General features: G+C 52.9%; 1 protein-coding gene across 1 annotated transcript in view; it reads right to left on the reverse strand.

The window, feature by feature from the left end:
* LOC119953642 (cyclic AMP-responsive element-binding protein 3-like protein 3) overlaps positions 1-22,729 on the reverse strand; it is a 72,084-nt gene that overhangs the window by 13,141 nt on the left and 36,214 nt on the right. The window contains exons 4-5 of the mRNA XM_038778115.1: positions 6,813-6,931; positions 3,144-3,257 (exon numbers count right to left, since the gene is read on the reverse strand). Of these exons, the coding sequence (XP_038634043.1) occupies positions 3,144-3,257; positions 6,813-6,931 (233 nt within the window). The remainder of the gene's footprint in view (positions 1-3,143; positions 3,258-6,812; positions 6,932-22,729) is intronic.

Here is a 22,729-nt window from a genome sequence, read left to right on the forward strand (position 1 = left end):
GTAGATCTTTTAGGTGTGGGGTGGGCAGATGAGTATTTGGTGAAATGATGGCTGAGATTTTGTGTACGTTGTATCTACTGTCATGTGAGAGAACCTTTAAGTACTGGGTGTTTATTAAATAACTGTAGTGGATGTACCTTTAAGAAATGAGTGTTTATCGAATAGCTCCAGTGATGTCAGAGTGTGGGTGGAGCTCGGCTGTTTGTCTTTCACTTTCATTTTTGAGCAGGCAGCTGCAGGGTATTTTTTAGTTTTGTTTTGAGTGCTGGATAGTTGCAAAAAAAGCAAGCAGCTGTATAAGGATCTTTCTGCAATCTAAAGACTGTCTCCAGATCATTTGGGTGATTTCAAAGTGATAACTGTTCTCAATAGAGAATTTAAACCTGATCTCTGTGTTAAAAGGGGTCTTTGGTCTTATGGATGTTGCAAGGAAAGATTAAGGGTTACTTATAGAATATTGCATATGTGGGGATGATTGGTGTTGATAGTTGTTAAGATGTTTACTGTGGGTTTATAAAGTGTTAACTGGTTTCATAAATAAACAGAGTTTTAATTTAAAAGTGCTTTAGTTCTCTGGTGCATCCCACCTGTAAAGTAGGCCCGTGTTCTCCCCATAACCACAATCTATTAAATGTTGTGGGTCAGGTGAACTCCATGATACACTTAAGGGCCTCTAAACCAGGCATTGTCAAACTCAGGGGCGCAACCCGCAGGTGGGTCGCAGGCGGGTGTCAGGGGGAGTCGCTGAGCTGTCCGTTGTGGCACTCCCAATCGCGCAAATGCACGCGCAGCAGCCGGCTTTTAATAATGCCGGCTGCGAGCGGCCTTCAAAATGGCTAGGAACAGATTTTAAAATTTGACCGCACTGCGCATGCGTGCCCGATCATCGATGCGCATGCGCAAAACTGCACCGATGATCGGGCATGCTTGCGCTGTGCGGCTGCATTTTTTTATATGGTCACAGCCTTTTTTCAAGTTTGGGGGGGGCAAAGGGACCAAAAGGACAAAATGACCATTGGAGCAAAAGGGAACTAAAACCATTTCCTCCATTTTTGTCAGCAACAAACAAGGTAAGAGAAAATGATGGGTCGCGCAGGTTGGCCGGCGTGGCCCGCAAAGGTCGGCCGGTGTGGGTCGTGATGGTCAGCCGGCATGGGTCGCGAAGGTCGGCCGGGTTGGATCCCAAAGGTTGGCCGGTTGGTAAAAATGGGTCATGGGAAAACAAGTTTGAAAAACACAGCTCTAAACCTTGGCCCATAACATTACAGACAGCTAAAAAAGAAATCCCTTAAATAAAAATCCACTTTATTTTTTGTAAAAGGTTGGGAGCTTCAGAAAATGTTTCCCTGCCAAGGCAACAAGGAACGGAAGGTCTGATTTTAGAATCTACGGGAGTGATTTTGGTCCTGGATTTATACCAGTGAGTACTCAAAGGGCTGACTGTCCTTTCCCATCTCACTAACAAACACTATCTATCATGGGGCTGGTTTAGCACAGGGCTAAATCGCTGGCTTTGAAGGCAGACCAAGGCAGGCCAGCAGCACGGCTCAATTCCCATAACAGCCTCCCCGAACAGGCACCGGAATGTGGCAACTAGGGGCTTTTCACAGTGACTTTATTTGAAGCCGACTTGTGACAGTAAGCGATTTTCATTTTGTTTCATTTCATCTCTGCTAGGGCACCTTCTGACACCACGGGCTGTGAAGGAAATCGTTCTGTTGTCTGCTGGTACGGGAAGACTGGTACGGCATAACTGAGATAAGGAATTTACTAAAACTGGAATTGGCCATTTACCGAAACAGGGATTGGCCCTGAGCCTGTTTGCCATTAAATTAGATCATGACTAAGCTGTGCTTTAATTCTATTTACCTGCCTTGTGATGTGCCATCAATTGCACGAGAGACGAGTTGCTTTACAAAAGTTAGGTTTTAATAAACTAGAACTTAGCCCTGCGGTTGTCTACAATAAAATGGACGACCGCCGGGCGTTTGACTATTTATACCTCGGCAAGGAGGCGTGGTTAACTCAGCCCCTCGACCAATCGGTCGAGAGGCACATGACCGACCAGGGCCAATGGTAAGCCGGTGTTCTGCCCCAATGGCAGACAGGTATGCAAATCATATCACCACACCTTGGTTCTGTAACCTTTAATACCCTTGACTAACTAAAACGTAGCAACCTCAGATTTGACATTTCAATTGACCCCCCCCCCCTCCTCAGCAGCTTTTGTGGGGGAGAGAATTGCCTCCACCCATTGCTTCCCAGCATCTCCCCTGAATAGCTAAGCTCTAATTTTAATTTATGCCCCATTGTTCTGAGATGTCCCCACTACTATCACCACCGCCACTCCTGCCCCAACCAGAGGAAATAACCTCTCTGTATCTACCCCATCAATCCTTAAGCACCTCAATTGCCCTTAACCTTCTGTACTGAAGGGAAGCAACCTTTCCTCATAATTTAACCATTTTAGTGGCAGTATCATTCTGGTGACTCAGTACAGCCACTATACCCTTCCAGAGGCGCGATGTTCAAAACTGAATGCTCAAGGTGGCTCCTAACCAGAGCACTAACTGTAACATAACTTACACTCCTTGTATTCCACAACACTTAAGACAAAGGATAACATTTCCAAAATAACAAACGATGCACGTCCCCTGACTCACACGGGTCCAGTTAGCTTTATTCTGCTCCAGTTACTACCAGCCTGCTTCAGTTGTTACCAGCCTATTGCGGAGAGCACTGGCTTGCTCCAGGTGCTACCAGCAGTGGCCTTCCCTGTTTAGCGGTGCCCCTGCTCCAGTTAGCACTGGTTAGCACCGGCCTGCTCTGGTTAGCAGTGTCCCTGCTCCAGTTAGCACTGGTTAGCACTGGCCTGCTCTGGTTAGCAGTGTCCCTGCTCCAGTTAGCACTGGTTAGCACCGGCCTGCTCTGGTTAGCAGTGTCCCTGCTCCAGTTAGCACTGGTTAGCACTGGCCTGCTCTGGTTAGCAGTGTCCCTGCTCCAGTTAGCACTGGTTAGCACTGGCCTGCTCCGGTTAGCAGTGTCCCTGCTCCAGTTAGCACTGGTTAGCACTGGCCTGCTCCGGTTAGCAGTATCCCTGCATTGGTTTTAACCACGCAAGCGGCAATTAGATGTTAATGTACTTTAGTCAGCGGCAGCTGTGATGGAAGCGTGACCCCTTCTTTCACCAACAACTTCTTCTCATCTTCGTTGAGCACGAGCTCCCGGACCTGGTGCGGCTGCAGTTGCGGCTTGTTCTGGTGTTGCAAAAAAAAAGGAAACGAGAGTCTTTGATAAATATATAACACAAAGAGGGAACGGCAGAGTTACTGTAGCAAAGGGCAAATGGAAAGATTTACATTTATATAGCACCTTTCACAATCTCAGGCCATCTCAGAGCACTTCACGCCCAATGTTGGTATTTCTGAAGTTTGATCATTGTTCACAACACCAGGGTCCCAGGTTCGATTCCTGGCTTGGGTCACTGTCTGTACGGAGTCTGCACATTCTCCCCATATCAGCGTGGGTTTCCTCCGGGTACTCAGGTTTCCTCCCACATGTCCCAAAAAGACATGCTGTTAGGTAATTTGGACATTCTGAATTCTCCCTCTGTGTACCTGAACAGGCGCCGGAATGTGGCAACTAGGGCCTTTTCACAGTAACTTCATTACAATGTTAGCATAAGCCTACTTGTGACAATGAAGATTACTATTATTATGTAGGAAATGCAGCAGCCAATCACGAGAAACTGCCACACACAGTAATTTGATCATCTTTTTTTATTTGAGGGATGTTGGTTCAGAGCAGGTTCACTCGGATTATCCCTGGTATGGAAGGACTGTTTAATGAGCAAAGGTTAAACAGGTTGGGACTCTACTCATTGGAATTTAGAAGAATGACAAGTGACCTCATTGAAACACATTGGATTCTTAAGAGGTTTGACAGGGTAGGTTCTGAGAGGATGTATCCCTTCATAGGCGAGTCTAGGGCCAGAGGGCAAAGTCTCAGAAAAAAGGGGTACCAATTTAATGAGGAGGAATTTCTTCTCACAGTGGGTTGTGAGTCTTCGGAACTCCTGGCCACAGAGAGCTGTGGGGGCAGAGTCGTTGGCCGGGATTCTCCCTTCTGGGGACGAAGTACCCACACCGGCGGGAAAACCAGTGCCAATGACTTCGGCGTCAACTAGTCCCTAAGGTGAGGAATTCTCACCTGTCTCAGGGGCTAGGTGGACGCCGGAGGGATTGGTGCCGAAGGGAATGCGAGTTGGTGCATGAGCAGAACGGCCGACGTGATATCGCACGTGCGCGGAACCGCTGCCGTGATTCCACGCAAGCACGGGACCAGCCGTCATATTTTGGCGCATGCGCGGGAGGTTCTCTTCTCTGGAGACCTTGAGGCGCCCGCGCGGAAGGAACAAGTGCCCCCACGGAATAGGCCCGCCCACAGATCGGTGGGCTGCGATTAGTGGGCCAGGCCACTGTGGGGGGACTCCCCGGCGTTAGACCCCCCCGCGTCCCCCCAAGGACCGTCCCCGTCGACTTACCTACCAGGTCCTGCTGTGTGGGACCATATGTAACCCATGCCAGCGGGACTGGCCAAAAACGGACGGCTGCTCAGCCCATCGGGGCCCAGAGAATTGCAGGGGGGGGGGGGCGCTGCCAACGGCCCCCAACCGGCATGGTGTGACTCCTGCCCCCATCCAAAAAATGGTGGCGGAGGATACAGCAGCCGGCATCGGGGCGGTGGGGCGGGATTTGCGCCGCCACCAGGGGATTCTCCGACCCGGCGGGGGTCAGAGAATCCCGCCTCTTGTGTATATTGAAGGTTGAGATATATCACAGATTCATAGAATCACACAATTTAAAGAGCAGAAGGGAGCCATTCGGCCCATCAAGTCTGCACCGGCTCTTGAAAAGAGCGCCCTACTTAAGCCCACGCCTATCTTGCCTATCCCTATCTCCATAAACCCAGTAACCCCGCTAACTTTGTGGACACCAAGGGCAATTTAGCATGGCCAATTCACCTACCCTGCACATCTTTGGACTGTGGAGGAAACCGGAGCCCCCGGAGGAAACCCATGCGGACACGGGGAGAACATGCAGACTCCGCACAGACAGTCACACGAGGCTGGAATTGAATCCGGGTCCCTGGAGCTGTAAGGCAGCAGTGCTAACCACTGTGCCATCATGCCGCCCAAACTTAAATAGATTCTTAATCAATAAGGGAATCCAGGGTTACGGGGAAAGGGCAGGAAATTGGATGTGAGGAATGTCGGATCAGCCCTGCTCCTATTAGATGGTGGAACAGGCTCAAGGGACCAGGCGGCCTACTCCTGTTCCTATTTCTAATGGTTTTAGGGTCTAAGCGATAAATATTGGCCAGGACACCAAGAAGAACTTCTTTGCTCTTCAAATAGTGTCACGGTGGGATCTTTTACATCCACCTGAGAGGGCAATTGAATCACCCATTCATTATCTCATCTGAAAGATGACGGATGCGATTCTCCCAACGGGAGACTAAGTTCCGATGCCGGAGTGAAAACTGGAGTGTTTCACTTCGGCGTCGGAGGCCGCTCCTTGCCCCCTATTCTCCCACCCCCAGGGGGCTAGGAGCGGCACCGCGTTAATTTCGCGTCCCGGGCATTGGCACCCGCGTCAAAGCGGTGCCGCCTAAATGATACGGCCGGCGGCGCTTAAATGACGTCACCCACGCATGCGCGATTGCCGTCCTCCCCGCGGGCGCCCTGCAAGACATGGAGGATTGATCTTGCGGGGCGGCGGAGGAAAAAGAGTGTGTCCTTTAGAGACGCTGGCCCCCCGAAGGTGGGCACCGATCGCGGGCCAGACCCCTCCTGAGCACCCCTCTGGTGCTCGATCCTCCCTTCACCCCCCACGGGCCGCACACGCAGCGTTCGCGCACTGTTCACGTCGGCAGCGACCAGGTGTGGTTGGCGCTGACATGAACCGGTCGGATTGGACAGCCGCTCAGCCCATCCGGGCCGGAGAATCGCCGCTCGACCATTAGAAACGGCGAGCGGCAATTCTCCGAGCGGCCTGTCGTAAAACTCGGCACCCTGTTTTGGGGGGGGTGGGAGAATCGCATGCGGGTGCCAGGGCAGCGTGGCGGGAATCGCCCGGCACTCCCGCGATTCTCCCACCCGGCGTGGGGGTCGGAGAATTACGTCCGACACCTCTGACAATGCAGCACTTCCTCAGTGCTGCGCTGATGGGTCAGCATAATATATGTGCTCAATCGTTGGAGTGAGGTTTGGGTGCACAATCTTGTAAGTCAAGAGACAAGATTGCTACTGATCCAGGCTGGCTTTAACAAGAGCATAGTTAATAAATTCAAAACCAGGGACTGTCATTGACTAGCAGGAACGATTTATAACTTTTCTTTCCTTTCATTGGATATCAATATTTCACCTCAGTTTAATTATAAACATTTGTTAACAGTCCTAAGTAACAAGTACTTCACAATGTATTAATTAGATAATGAGCTAGATCCAAAATGAACAAGTGTTCAATTGATGGTTGTGAAATAGCAGGGGCTATTATAATCGTACATTACAGCCTGGATAAAGGCCATTCAGCCCATCATGTCTGTGCAGGCTCTGGGCTAGTCCATTGCTAGAGTATCGCTCCTGATAGCCTGTCTCACTGAGTACCTCTGTCTGAGGAGTTGTTTTAACCAACAGGCTGTGATTAATTTCGCACTCAACCCCGATTTAAAGCTGAACATAAGAAAAGGCACGACTCCCAGATTAGAGAAATTCATTCAGAGCAACTTAACCATGTTGGACAGAACCTCACCATTTCACTTGTGTTCAAAAGCAGTAAATCCTTGACAGTGAGTGCGAGGAAATTATTGGGAGCTGATTGTGCCGGAATGTTCTGTCTCTCTTCCTCAAAAAGTTCAGAGTTCCAGTCATCTAAGCGATTAAAAACAGCATGATAATCTGTTAACATTTACCTCAGGATTTCTATTAACCAGGCTGTAAATTAAGACATCACAACAACTTGCATTTATATAGCCCCTTTAATGTAGTAAAGTGTTCACAGACAGCTCGTAGGAGAGTTATAAAACTAGGTTTGATGCCAAGTCTCATATAGATATATTTGAATATTATGGTTGCTCAAAGAGGTAAGTGTTAAGGGGGTCATAACACGGGAAATAGAGGGGGAGAGGCAAAGTGGTTTAGGGAGGAAATCCAAAGCTTAGACCATGTTGGTGGAACAAAGTGAGTCGGGGATGCGCAAGAGGCTATAATCGAAGGAATGCTGAGATCGCAGAATATTTTAGGGTTGGAAGACGTTACAGAGGTGGGGAGGAGAAAGGCAGGGAAGGGATTTATATGGGCGGCACAGTAGCATAGTGGTTAGCACTGTTGCTTCACAGCTCCAGGGTCCCGGGTTCGCTTCCCAGCTTGGGTCATTGTGCGGAGTCTGCAGGGTCTCCCCGTGTTTGCGTGGGTTTCCTCCAGCAGCTCTGATTTCCTCCCACAAGTCCCAAAAGACGTGATGTTAGGTAATTTGGACATTCTGAATTCTCCCTCCGTGTACCCGAACAAGCGCCGGAATGTGGCGACTCGGGGCTTTGCACAGTAACTTCATTGCAGTGTTAATGTAAGCCTACTTGTGACAATAAAGATTATTACTATTATGAATAAAAGGATGATCATTTTAAATACGAACAGGGAGAAATCGTAAGGCTGGCGTCAAAAACGGGCGGGTTTGACGCCAGCCTCCCCCTCCCCGACCGGGAACCGATTCTGGTCCCCGGTCGGGGCTAGCATGCCGCGGCCGTGAACTCCGGCATTGCGGGCTTAACAAATTTCGTTAAGCCCGCTTGCCAGAGTTTGCGACGGCTAACGCGTCACATGACGTCAGCCGCTCATGCGCGGATTGGAAGACTCTAACCCGCGCATGCGCGGATGACGTCATCGCGCATTTGCGCGAAACCCGCGCATGCGTGGGCCGGGATGCCCCTCAGCCGCCCCGCGAATTGATACAGCGGGGCGGCGGAAGGACAAAGAGTGCGCGGGAATCGGTGGGCACCGATCGCGGGCCCATGGCACCCTTGGCACGGCCGTTGTACTGCCGTGCCAATCGGTGCCATGGTTGCCAAGATCCGAACTTTACGGCCGTTTTTACGAATGGCCAGACCAGGTGTGTTTGCCGTTCGTAAAAACGGCCGTAAAGGGCTTGGACTTCGGCCCATCGGCCAGCTGAGAATCGCTGCTCGCCGTAAAAAAACGGCGGCAGCGATTCGTGTCGGGAGTCGGGCGTGGGGGGGGAGAATAGCGGGAGGGCGTCAGACTAGCGTGGCTGTAAAAATTTACGACCTCCGCTATTCTCCGCACGGTCGTGAGTGCGGAGAATTTCGCCCAAAGTGTTAACAAACGTAAAGGCAGCAGAATTATGGATGAGCTAAAGCTTACTCCGGGTGGGAGACAGCAGGGTTACCAAGAGACCATTAAATTAGTCACAATGTAGGAAGCAAAAAACAGAAAATGATGCAAGTAGACAGACAACAGAAATGGAACTGCAAATAAATACACTGTGAAATGGTAATTGATTCTAAACACACATGCTGACGAACATTCTGCAATGTTCCAGTATCTGGAGGTTCTCTGATATTCTCCAACTTTCCTTTCACAGATTACTTCACTGAGACAATCCTTCCCCTTTAATTTGTTTTTACATTACCTGGATAACTCATCCAGAAAAACAATATTCAATGTTTCCACGAGCTTTAATTTCTCAAGTCTAATTTCTGACAGACGCAATCTGAGGTACAGAATGAAGGGTGACAAGGTTGCAAATTTATGGTTACATATTCAACGAACGTTGTGCGGTTTCCAAAATTCTGAAAGGGTTTTTCATGTTAAGCAGGTTCATGATCTAGTAATGAGGGTACACATGATTAAAATGTATCCCGGAGGTTTCATTACGTGACTTGCCACACACTCCTACCCATTAGCCAGCTGATACATGCAATCCTTGTGACGTACTGCCTTCCTACGCCAATTAGAAAACAAAAAGACTCATTATCAAATTGGATGATGCTTGACTGTCATCTAATCAGCCTTTTTTTCCCCATTTTCAATATTTCTATATCTTGTAAAAGGAAATGTTCAACGAAAATGGAAAAGAAAACAATGTCCAGATGTTTTATCTCCAGGGTTGCACACAGCAGTGTCCTGGAGATTGATCTCCAATTCCTGAAATCTCCATGATGTGGAGCTGCCGGCGTTGGACTGGGGTGAGCACAGTTACACCAGGTTAAAGTCCAACAGGTTTGTTTCAAACACGAGCTTTCGGAGCGCAGCTCCTTCCTCAGGTGAATGGCGAGGTATGTTCCAGAAACATTTATATAGACAAAGTCAGAGATGCTGGACAATGCTTGGAATGCGTAAGTTGGAAGTTGGAAGACTTCTTACTGAAATCTCCAGTTCAGTCTTGGAGGGTTGGCAATCAGAAGCAGGGGTTAGGATAATAAAATTAGAGAAATTATTTAAAATGTAGAACTGAACATGGTTGAGGCAAGGGTTAGAATATAACCAATGACATAACTAGATAAAAAGTTAGCGGCCAAATATTGTTTTCACTGTTATACGGACACGAGGTCATGTTTCACAACCTAGGGGGCGGCCTGTGAGGGGGAGGGGGGGTTCCTGCACCGGGGGGGTCTCCGATGGGATCTGGCCCGCGATCGAGGCGCAACGATCGGCGGGCCGACCTCTCTAAAGGAGGACCTCCTTTCCTCCGCCGCCCGGCAAGATCCATCCGCCATCTTCTTGCGGGGCAGCCTCGGGGAAGACGGCAACCGCGCATGCGTGTGGCTCCAATGCCGGAGTGAAACATTCCGGTTTTCACTCCGGCATCGGGACTTTGTCTCCATTTTGGAGAATCGCGCCCGTGTTCTCCACAGTCAGGATACCTCTGGTCATTGAGCGGTGAGGCATACAGGAAGAGAAACCATGGTTCTGCAAGAGGCCAGGGGCGCCTCATGAACCACACCCAAAATGGAGTGGGAACAGTTGACCATGGAGGTTAATTTACAGGGCCTGGACACAAAACCTGACAGTGCCACAAGAAGTCTAATAACCTCACATGGGTAATCAACGTCAGTGCCTCCATTTTCAAATTACATCTCAAGCCTACCGTACCACCAATCTTTCACAGTTCTTAATGCACCACAATTCCATCACTCACCTACCACCACTCCCTGACAGGCCAACCATCCATTCAGCTTCACCCTCAACACCCACCAATGATGCCAGCCTCACCCCCACCCTGCGTTGCCACCACATATCTCCAGCTATTTAGCAATGGCAAGCACAACACTCATAGAGTATTACACAATCAGCGGTAATATATTTCCAAGTCAGGCTGGTTAGTGAACGTGGATGGGAACTTTCAGGTGGTGCTCTTGTCCTTCGAGATGATAGTGGTTGTGGCTTTGGAAGGTGCTGCCTTAAGAACTTTGATGAGCAACGGCAGTTCAACTTAAAATTTTATAAGAGACTGCAAAACTACGATGTGGAGATGCCGGCGTTGGACTGGGGTGAGCACAGTAAGAAGTCTTACAACACCAGGTTAAAGTCCAACAGGTTTGTTTCAAACACGAGCTTTCGGAGCACGGCTCCTTCTTCAGGTGAATCACCTGAAGAAGGAGCCGTGCTCCGAAAGCTCGTGTTTGAAACAAACCTGTTGGACTTTAACCTGGTGTTGTAAGACTTCTTACTGTGCAAAACTACAGACAGACCTGGCTCCACCCAATAATTACATCATCTGTATCCCAGTAAGTTCCATGACCTGCTGAGCTAGAATTAATCACGACTCCCTCATAAACTGTCTACGCCCCAGGGAATCTCCAGCAATCCAAACACAATTCTATTAGCTCTTTATATGCAATCAAGTAAGTGATTGGAATCAATCATTAACTCATCTTTTATGACTCTGTAATGACAGCTTTAGAAAAAAACATACTGCCTGTATGCATTTCAAACCAGGATTTTTAGCACCTTTACTGCCACAAATATGAAATATAATATATATCAATTTTTTACATTCATTACAAAATTAAGTGGGCTGCCTTGTACTGGATGGTGTTGAGCAGCTTGGGTCTCTGTGCGGAGTCTGCAGGTTGTCCCCGTGTTTGCGTGGGTTTCCTCCAGCAGCTCCGGTTTCCTCCCACAAGTCCCAAAAGACGTACTGTTAGGTCATTTGGACATTCTGAATTCTCCCTCCGTGTACCCGAACAAGCGCCGGAATGTGACGACTCGGGGCTTTGCACAGTAACTTCATTGCAGTGTTAATGTAAGCCTACTTGTGACAATAAACATTATTACTATTATGAATAAAAGGATGATTATTTTAAATACAAAGTGTTAACAAACGTAAAGGCAGCAGAATTATGGATGAGCTAAAGCTTACTCCGGGTGGGAGACAGCAGGGTTACCAAGAGACCATTAAATTAGTCACAATGTAGGAAGCAAAAAACAGAAAACGATGCAAGTAGACAGACAACAGGGGCGAAATTCTCCCACCCACGCAGGGTCCGAGAATCGGCCGGCGGCGGCGTTATTCCCGCTCCCGCCATGTAAGGAATTATCCGACCCGCCATAAAACGGCGTTGTTCAAATCCCGCCGGCCGCCAAGGAGAACAGCTGGCGCCGGCGGGATGTCATGTTATTTTTAGGGTGAATAATTCTCCGGCCCGGATGGGCAGAAGTCCCGCCGACGTGGCCACGGGTCACGTCGGCGAAAATCAAAGTAGGTTTATAACGGCGTCAACCATTGATGATGGTTGACGCCGTTCAGTAACCTACATCGAGTGCGCGGGGGGGTGGGTAGCGGCGTTGGAGAGGGGTGGGGAGAGGGGTGGGGAGGGGGGGGTAGCGGCATTGGAGAGGGGTGGGGAGGGGGGGGTCGCGGCGTTGGAGAGGGGTGGGGAGGAGGGGTCGTGGCGTTGGAGAGGGATGGGGAGGGGGTAGCGGCGTTGAAGGGGGAAGGGGGGGTAGCGGCGTTGGGGGGGTTGGGGGGTTGGGGGGTGGGTTGCGGCATGGGGGGGTGGGTTGCAGCGTGGTGGGGCATGCAGTGTGACAGAGCCAGAAAGGATGGCTCCACAGGGTGCCACCTTTAATGGGCACAGCGATCTGAACTAGAAGTAACTGCCCACCCTCACCCTCCAATGGATACAGAGGACAAGCATCAGGGTCTCTGCCCCCCACCCCTCCACCCCCACCGCACAAGCATCAGAGGGACTCAATTCCCTCTCTTCACACCCCCCACCCCTCCCCCCCCCCGCCCCACCACGTCACAATCATCAGGGGCTCCCCACCACCAGAAAACATAATGGGAACCCCCCCCACCACCCACCCTAAACGGGGCTCCCCAGATGATCCGCACCTGCACTTCGCCGGCACAGGTTGATACTGCCAGTTTGGCATGGCCGGGGCAAGCCAACCCATGGCACAGTGGGTAGTCCATGGCACAGCCCGGTCATGTTGCCCGCCCCCCCCCCCCCCGCCCCACTCCCGGGCTGGGTTCTCATATTTACCATTGCTCCCCTGGGGGGGATCCCCTCGACTGATTCATGCATGTCACGTCAGTGAGGTAAGAATATTAAGTGAGGGGTTTAATGCCATGGGAAGCACAAGGGCGTGAATCTGATAACCATATTGACTAAATTTAAATAGCTTAACGCTGTTGTTTCTGGGGTCGAAGGAAGTTTCACCTGCCAGCGTCAGGGACTCGGAGGTGAGGGTAACATCCGGGCTTTGAGGGACATGGCCCGGCAATGCCCTGGCACAGCCCCATGGCACCCTGGCAGTGCCAATCAAAGGGCAGTGCTGGAGCAGTATCAGGTTTGATGTGCAAGAGGTGGGGTTAGGTTGGTGGTGCAAGGGAGGCTCATGGGCAGGGCCTCTCAGGAACCCTGCTGTGGGTGTGGCGATGACGGGGGGAAAGGATGATGCTCCCCCCCTTCCCCACCCAATGCCGCAACCCACCCCCCCCAACGACGCAACCCACCCCCCAACCCCCAACGCCGCTACCCCATCCAACGCCGCTACCCCCCCCTCCAGCGCCGCTACCCCCCTCCCCCTTCCCCCCTTCCCCTTCCCCCTCCAACGCCTCTACCCCCCTTTCCCCCCTCCAGCGTCGCTACCCCCCTCCAGCGCCGCTACCCCCCCTCCAGCGCCACTACCCCCTCCAGCGCCACTATCCCCCTTCCAGCGCCGCTAGCCACCCTCCAGCGCCGCTACCCCCCCCTCCAGTGCCGCTACCCCCCTCCAGCGCTGCTACCCCCCCCTCCAGCGCCGCTACCCCCCCTCCAGCGCCGCTACACCCCCCCAGTGCTGCTACCCCCCTCCAGCGCCACTACCCCCTCCAGCGCCACTACCCCCTCCAGCGTCACTCCCCCCCTTCCAGCGCCGCTACCCCCCCTCCAGCGCCGCTAACCCCCCTCCAGCACCGCTACCCCCCTCCAGCGCCGCTACCCCCCCCCAGCGCCGCTACCCCCCCTCCAGCGCCGCTACCCCCCTCCAGCGCCGCTACCCCCCCCTCCAGCGCCGCTACCCCCCTCCAGCGCCGCTACCCCCCTCCAGCGCCGCTACACCCCCCTCCAGCGCCGCTACCCCCCCTCCAGCGCCACTATCCCCCACCCCCCCTCCCCCCCTCCAGTGCCGCTACCCTTCCCTTCCCTTCCCTTCCCTTCCCCCCTCCAACACGCCACTTCCGCAGCGGCTGAAACTGACGCGTACAGCGTCACTCCGCTGCTGGCCCTTTCGGGACGGCAGATTTAGGCCTTAAAAGCAGGCCCCGATGCCGGAGTCACCAGCGCCGCTTTTGCCCGCCGGTAATGGGCGTCACGTAAGTCTTCGGTGAATTTCGCCCCAGAAATGGAACTGCAAATAAATACACTGTGAAATGGTAATTGATTCTAAACACACATGCTGACGAACATTCTGCAATGTTCCAGTATCTGGAGGTTCTCTGATATTCTCCAACTTTCCTTTCACAGATTACTTCACTGAGACAATCCTTCCCCTTTAATTTGTTTTTACATTACCTGGATAACTCATCCAGAAAAACAATATTCAATGTTTCCACGAGCTTTAACTTCTCAAGTCTAATTTCTGACAGACGCAATCTGAGGTACAGAATGAAGGGTGACAAGGTTGCAAATTTATGGTTACATATTCAACGAACGTTGTGCGGTTTCCAAATTTCTGAAAGGGTTTTTCATGTTAAGCAGGTTCATGATCTAGTAATGAGGGTACACATGATTAAAATGTATCCCAGAGGTTTCATTACGTGACTTGCCACACACTCCTACCCATTAGCCAGCTGATACATGCAATCCTTGTGACGTACTGCCTTCCTACGCCAATTAGAAAACAAAAAGACTCATTATCAAATTGGATGATGCTTGACTGTCATCTAATCAGCCTTTTTTCACCCATTTTCAATATTTTTATATCTGGTAAAAGGAAATCGGAAAAGAAAACAATGTCCAGATGTTTTATCTCCAGGGTTGCACACAGCAGTGTCCTGGAGATTGATCTCCTATTCCTGAAATCTCCAGATCAGTCTTGGAGGGTTGGCAATCAGAAGCAGGGGTTAGGATAATAAAATTAGAGAAATTATTTACAATGTAGAATTGAACATGGTTGAGGCAAAGGTTAGAATATAACCAAATGACATAACCAGATAAAAAGTTAACGGTCAAATATTGGTTTGCACTGTTATACTGACACGAGGTCATGTTTCACAACCTGCCATATGCCAGTTCCGATGGTGTGAACAGCAGTCTTAGTGCTGCCGTCTCATTTATCTGATTATAGAGTAGGGCTAAATGTCTCACACACTGCTGGCTTTCTTCATTCTCAGCAGGGTGCTGAGCAGCATTCACTGCTAGCACATGGTGCAACCAGTCTTCTCTTCTTAAAGGTAGCCTGTTCCTCTTAAAGGGAAGCTACACTGAGTGCCAAAAGCCTGCCACAAAATACTATTGTAGCAATCCTAAGAACTGAACGTGGGGCGGAATTCTCCCCCTCGCCCCCCACGCCGGGTGGGAGAATCGCCGGGCGCCACGCGAGTCTCGTCACGTCACCCTGGCACATGCACACGATTCTCTCCCCCCCCCCCCCCCCCCCCCCCCCCGGCCAAAACAGTGCGGTGAGAATCACAGCGATTCTCCAGCCCGAATGGGCCGAGCAGCCGCCCCAACACGCTAGGTTCCCGCCGGCACCGTCCACAGCTAGTCGCTGCCGGCGGGAACTGCGCGGGAACGCTAGGGGTGGCGGCCTGTTGGGGGGGGGGGTGTTCCTGCACCGGGGGGGGGCCTCCGATGGGATCTGGCCCGCGATCGGGGCCCACCGATCGGCAGGCCGACCTCTCTAAAGGAGGACCTCCTTTCCTCTGCCGCCCCGCAAGATCCATCTGCCATCTTCTTGCGGGACGGCCTCGGGGAGGACGGCAACTGCGCAAGTGCGGGTGACTTCATTTATGCGACACCAGCCGCGTCATTTACGCAGCGCCGCTTTTTAAGCGCCGCCAAGGCCCAGCGCACGTAAAATACATGATGCCGCTCCCAGCCCCCCGGGGGTGGCAGAATAGGGGGCTGGGAGCGGGCTCCAACGCCGGAGTGAAACACTCCGGTTTTCACTCCGGCGTCGGGACTTAGTCTCCATTTCGGAAAATCATGCCCCTGGTCTCCACAGTCAGGATACCTCTGGTCAGTGAGCGGTGAGGCATACAGGAAAAGAGACCAGGGGCGGTATTCTCCCCTACCCGGCGGGGCGGAGGGTCCCGGCGTACCGGAGTGGCGCCAACCACTCCGGCGTCAGGCCTCCCCAAAAGGTGCGGAATTCTCCACACCTTTAGGGGCTAGACACGCGCCGGAGGGGTTGACGCCCCGCCGACCGGTGTGAGCGGCCTTTCCGCCCTGCCTGCCGGCGCGAACAGCTGGACGAAAGGCCTTCGCCGGCCGGCGTGAGGCCGCGCATGCACCGGACGTTAGCAGCCTCTGGCGTCATCCCGGCGCATGCGCAGTAGGGGGGGTCTCTTCCGCCTCCGCCATGGTAGAGGCCGTGGCAGCGGCGGAAGAAAAAGAGTGCCCCACGGCACTGGCCCGCCTGCCAAATGGTGGGCCCCGATCACGGGCCAGGCCATTGTGGGGGCACCCCCCGGGGTCCGATCGCTCCAGGACCCTGGAGCCCACTCCCGCCGCCTGCTCCCGCCGGCACCAGAGGTGCTCCATTTCCCACCGGCGGGACTTCGGCCCATCGCTGACCATGGAGGTTAATTTACAGGGCCTGGACACACAACCTGGCAGCGCCACAAGAAGTTTAATGACCTCACATGGGTAATCAACGTCAGTGCCTCCATTTTCAAATTACATCTCAAGCCTACCATACCACCAACCTTTCACAGTTCTTAATGCACCACAATTCCATCACTCACCTACCACCACTCCCTGACAGGCCAACCATCCATTCAGCTTCACCCTCAACACACACCAATGATGCCAGCCTCACCCCCACCCTGCGTTGCCACCACATATCTCCAGCTATTTAGCAATGGCAAGCACAACACTCAAAGAGCATTGCACAATCAGCGGCAATATATTTCCAAGTCAGGCTGGTTAGTGAACTTGGATGGAAACTTTCAGGTGATGCTCTTGTCCTTCGAGATGATAGTGGTTGTGGCTTTGGAAGGTGCTGCCTTAAGAAGTTTGGTGAGCAACTGCTGTTCAACTTAAAATTTTATAACAGACTGCAAAACTACAGACAGACCTGGCTCCACCCAATAATTTCATCATCTGTATCCCACTAAGTTCCATGACCTGCTGAGCTAGAATTAATCACCACTCCCTAATAAACTGTCAACGCCCCAGGGAATCTCCAGCAATCCAAACACAATTCCATTAGTTCTTTACATGCAATCAGGTAAGTGATTGGAATCAATCATTAACTCATCTTTTATGACTCTGTAATGACAGGTTTAGCAGACATACTGCCTGTATGTATTTCAAACCAGGATTTCTAGCACCTTTACTGCCACAAATATGGGGCGAAATTCTCCGACACCCAGCAGGGTCGGAGAATCGCCTGGGGCCGCCGAAAATCCCGCCCCCGCCGTGGCAGAGATTCCCCGCCACCCGGGAAGTGGCGGTGGCGGGAATCTCGCAACTCCGATCGGAGAGGCCCTTGCGGTGATTCTCCGGCCCGCATGGGCCGAAGTCCCGCCGCTGGGAGGCCTCTCCCGCCGCCGAGGTTTGAACCACCTCTGGAATGGCGGGATCAGCGGCGCGTGCGGGCCCCGGGGTCCTGGGGGGGGGCGGGGGGCGATCGAACCCTGGGGGGTGCCCCCACAGTGGCCTGGCCCGCGATCGGGGCCCCCCGCTCAGACTCCGGGCCAGTGCCCTGGGTGCACTCCTTCTCCTCCGCGGCCGCCACGGCCTTCGCCATGGCGGAAGCGGAAGAGAACCCCACATCGCGCATGCGCCGGCAGTGACATCAGCGGCCAGCTGCCGCTGACGTCACTGCCGGTGCATGCGCCGACCGGCGAAAGCCTTTCGGCCAGCCCCGCTGCCGGGGGCGCCGGATTTTTGTGCCAGTCTTCTGGTGCCAACCGCTCCGGCGCGGGGCTGGCCCCCAAAGGTGGGGAGAATTCCCCACCTTTGGGGAGGCTCGACCCCTGAGTGGTTGGCGCCACTCCCCTACGCCGGGACCCTCCGTCATCCGGGTAGGGGAGAATCCCGCCCATGAAATATAATATATATCAATTTTTTACATTCATTACAAAATTAAGTGGGCTGCCTTGTCTGGATGGTGTTGAGTTTCTCAAGTGTTGATGGAACTGGGCTCAACCAGACACATAGAGAATATTGGGAAGTCAAGAGGTGAGTTACTCGCTGCAGAATTCCTCGCCTTTGACATGCTCTAGTAGCCACGGTATTTACATGGCTAGTCCAGTTCAGTTTCTGGTCAATGGTAACCCCCAGGATGTTGATTGTGGGGAATTCCGCAGTACTCTAGCTGCAGTCTAATTTTTTTTAATACAGTTCTCGCAGTTCCCTGCTTTTATACCTTAAACTGCGGCTACTAAAGGGAAGTATCTTGTATTCCTTCTTGGCCACCTCACCCACCTGTCTTACAATCTTCAGGGGCAGACATATGCTCCAAGGTTCTTCAGTCCCTTTCCACTTCTCATACAATTCAAGCTGTATTGCCTTGCTTTGCTTTAATCCTCAAATGCACTGCCTCATATTTTTCCAGATTGATTCTATTTACTTTTCTGCCCAGCTGATGAGAACACTAGTATCTATCTGCAGTCCGATAACTATTTTTGTCACTATCAGCCTATTTTTGTATCATCTGCAAACTTCTTAATCACAGCCCCTACATGTAAGTCTACATCATTGATATTATCCACAAACACAGTGGGCAAGTACGGAATCCAGCAGAATTCCACTGCAAACCACCTTCCCGTCACAAAAGCACCCGGCAGTCTTTGCTTCCGGCCACTCAGCCAATTTTGGATCAAACTTGCCATTTACCCTTGGATCCTGTGACCTTTTAATTTTCTGATACGTCTGTCATGTTGGGCCTTGCTAAAATTTAAGCAGGTTAAATGAAATGCATCGAACCCCCCCGCCCCCAACCCCCACCAAAACTCTCAAAAAATCTAATCAGATTAGTCAGACACAGCCTTCCCTTCCTTAACAACTCCATGCTGACTCTGCTTGATTGAGACACCGCTATAAATGATAATTTATCAAACTTTTTAAACTTGTGTTTTGCCCACCTCTAAGGTTGGATTAACCCAAGCTATCCCCTTCCTCGCTTTTGAAACGACAGTACAATATTAATAGTCCTCCAGTCACTCCGCATGATGCCTGTAGCCAGTGAGGATTGGAAAATGATCTTTGGATCCTTCACTAATTCTTTCGTCAGCAGAGTGGGATATATTTAGTCCCAGCCTCACGAGTTATCCGCTTTCAAGGATGCAATACACTTCAGTATTTCCTCCCTCGCTTTGTTTATCCTACTCAATGTTTCTTCCTTCTCCTCCTTTGCTACAATGTCTGCATCCTCCCCCTCCATTGACCTCTTTCGTCAGACAGATGCAGAATTTTCATTAAGAATCATACCCACGTCATCCACCTCCACACACAAGCTGTCTTTTTGGTCTCTAATGGGCCCAATTCTTTGTAATTCTCCACTCCCTACGCGGCGTGTGAGAATCGCGGGAGGGCCTCCCGACATTTTCTACGGCCCCCTGGCGACCCCAGCGATTCTCCCTCACACGCTCGGAAAAATTGCCGCTCGCCGTTTTTCACGGCGAACGGAGATTCTCCGAGCACGATGGGCCGAGCGGCCGGCCCTTCACGCCCGTTTCACCACGGCAGCAACCACACCTGATCGCTGCATTCGTGAAACGTGCGGCAGATGCCCATTTGGGGCATCTAGGGGCCCGATTGGCACGGGAGCACCACGACTGTGCTCGGGAGGGGACAGGCCCGCGATCGGTGCCCACCGATCGTCGGGCCAGGGTCCAAAACAGACGCACTCTTTCCCCTCCGCCGCCCGGCAAGATCAAGCCGCCACGTCTTGCCGGGCGACTGAGGGGAAAGACGGCCACCGCGCATGCGCGGTTCGCGCCATCTGCGCGAAGAAGTCATCCGCGCATGTGCGGGTTGGCACCGGCAACCCGCGCATGCGCGGATGACCTCACAAATGCACCGTCTTGCGCGCCATTTCCGGCGCAACGAGGTCGCGGCCGGGAAAGACGGAGGCCCGCTCCTAGCCCCCTGGGTGGGGGTGAATTAGGTGTGGGGAGTGGGCCCCGAGGCCGTCGTGAACCTCGGCCGATTTCATGATGGCCATCCCGATTATTATCGGGAGCGGAGAATACCGCCCCTGTGGTTTTACTTGGCAATATTTTCTCATATCTTCTTTTTGCTTTCCCAATTTCCTTTCAAACTTCACCCTGACACTGTCTGTACACCTCTCAGCTTTCCGCTGAGCTCCGACATCAAGGGCGCGGTTTAACAGCCGCATGGCGCCCGGCAGGGATCCGGGTGAAAAAGCAGAAGAAGACAAAATCGGGATTCCCGTCAGGCATGAATTAGTTCACAATCTAACCAGGCTGCTCCCAGTGGTGGCTTCCAGATCCCACCAAATGTGGGAAGGCACCAGTTGACACCAATTAAGACCAATCTCCATCTCATCCAGGGGGGGTTGAGCCTGAGTGGGGAGGGCTGGGCATCATAAGATGGGGGTTGCCCCTGGGCTGGGGGCTGAGGGGCATCTGCAGGGCCTACAAGCCATCCTCCAATATAATGCATACAGGGGAAATTTCAGCTGCTTCCTGTCTATCTGACCAAATATTTTCCAGGACAGAGCCCTGTTCCTGGTCTGATGCTGACACTCACTTTAACACCGTTTGGCTGTGAACAGCCTCTGGCTGCACAGCTGAGGGCTATTTCTCATAAGGAATTGGCTTTGTTAGTTATGAACGCACTTCACAGCTGCATGTTGTGTTAACTGCTTGCTCCTGCTGGTGGCTGCAAATGTCTGGAGGCTGCTGTTGCTGCGTCCTTACTTTTCTGTAACCAGAAAGAAGTACAATGTTTTCTAAGATACCTGGGTGCTGGAACATGAGGCAGCAGTATAGCACAGTGGTTAGCACAGTTGCTTCACAGCTCCAGGATCCCAGGTTCGATTCCCGGCTTGGGTCACTGTCTGTGCGGAGTCTGCATGTTCTCCCCGTGTCTGCATGGGTTTCCTCTGGGTGCTCCGGTTTCCTCCCACAGTCCAAAGGTGTGCAGATAAGGTGGATTGGCCATGATAAATTGCCCTTGATATCCAAAAAGGATAGGTGGGGTTACTGGGTTACGGGGATAGGGTGGAGGATGGGCTAAAGTAGGGTCCTCTTTCCAAGGGCCGGTGCAGACTCGATGGGCCGAATATCCTCCTTCTGCACTGTAAATTCTATGACCAAAGGGTGAGTGTGTGGAATAGGAGAGGGTACCTGAGCTCAATCCTCTTAATGTTCCCGACTGGGGTCTGGGGTCTAAGGACCAATGCTCTGGCCGGAGGTGAACGCGCAGAGTGCGATTCTACAGCACAACCAGCTCGGTGGACGGTGCACTGAGAGAAAGCGGGACACGTAAGGCTGGAGGAGGTGTGGGGGATTTGAGGGTCCTTCTCTAATTCCTTCTAACATGATGGATGGTGTTGTTGACCCTGCAGCAGCAGCTCTCACGGTGCTGGTGCTGGTGCAAGCCCAGGCGGCCAGATGCTGGAGAAGACAGCAGCAGTGTTGACGCAGGCTAGAGGTGGCACCCCACGTGCAGGGGGCCACCACATACCCTGTAGTCAACCCAGCCCATCAGGCCGAGCAGAAACCCAGAGCGGATGGCGGAGACAACCCAACGTGTATAGGCGTGATTGGTTGTTCATGGAGATGACAGACAGAATCTGCTGCAGGAGGCTCCGTCTCAACAAGGTACGGCACCTGTGCCATGTCCTTGTTGACTTGGCACTCCATGGAGGAGGAGGAAGCCTGCTTACGGTGGCCATGGAAGTCACCGTAGCTCTTAACCTCTATGTCACTGGATCATTCCAGGGCTCGAGCGGGGACCTGAGCAGCATGCCACTAGCTACAGCCCACAGATGCCTCGTTTGTCCGGACAGTGGACTATATAAACTTTGAGCTGGACAGAGCTATTAAGATGCCTGGACAGCAGGATTCTCTGCCATTGCCGGGATGCCCCAGGTCCAGGGGTAATTGATGACATGTATGTCGCCTTGCGCAAACCAGGGCATCAGGGAATGCCCTTCATTAACAAGTGGGGGTTCCATTCCCTGAATGTTCAACTTGTGTATGACCACCCCTGCCATCGGATCATTCACATGTGTGCCGCTTCCCAGAAACTATATTTCCCCCCAACGGCATGCATGATGGTGCGTTGGCCCCGGGCATCCGTCGCCCCCCCTCTTCATGCCGCTGCCCCCTACCCCAACCCCCCCCTCACCACCCATACCCCCCTCCAACGCCCCTACCCCCCTCACCACCCCTACCCCCCTCACCACCCCTACCCCCTCACCACCCCTACCCCCCTCCCCACCACCCCTACCCCCCTCCAACGCCGCCCCCCCTCTCCTCTCCTCTCAACGCCGGTACCCGTCCCCTCTCTCTCAACGCCGGTACCCCCCGCCTCTCTCTCAACGCCGGTACCCACCCCCCTCCCCCTCTCTCTCAACGCCGGTACCCACCCCCCCCCCCTCTCTCTCAACGCCGGTACCCACCCCCCCCCCCTCTCTCTCAACGCCGGTACCCACCCCCCCCCCTCTCTCAACGCCGGTACCCACTGCCCCCCCTCTCTCTCAACGCCAGTACCCACCACCCCCCCTCTCTCTCAACGCCGGTACCCCTCCCTCTCTCTCAACGCCGGTACCCACCCCCCCCTCTCTCTCAACGCCAGTACCCACCCCCCCTCTCTCTCAACGCCGGTACCCGTCCCCTCTCTCTCAACGCCGGTACCCCCCCCCTCTCTCTCAACGCCGGTACCCACCCCCCCCCCCTCTCAACGCCGGTACCCACCCCCCCCCCCCTCTCTCAATGCCGGTACCCACCCCCCCTCTCTCTCAACACCAGTACCCACCCCCCCCCTCTCTCTCAACGCTGGTACCCGTCCCCTCTCTCTC

The sequence above is a fragment of the Scyliorhinus canicula genome, chromosome 18 (assembly GCF_902713615.1).
Source record: "Scyliorhinus canicula chromosome 18, sScyCan1.1, whole genome shotgun sequence".
Taxonomy (NCBI): Eukaryota; Metazoa; Chordata; class Chondrichthyes; order Carcharhiniformes; family Scyliorhinidae; genus Scyliorhinus; species Scyliorhinus canicula.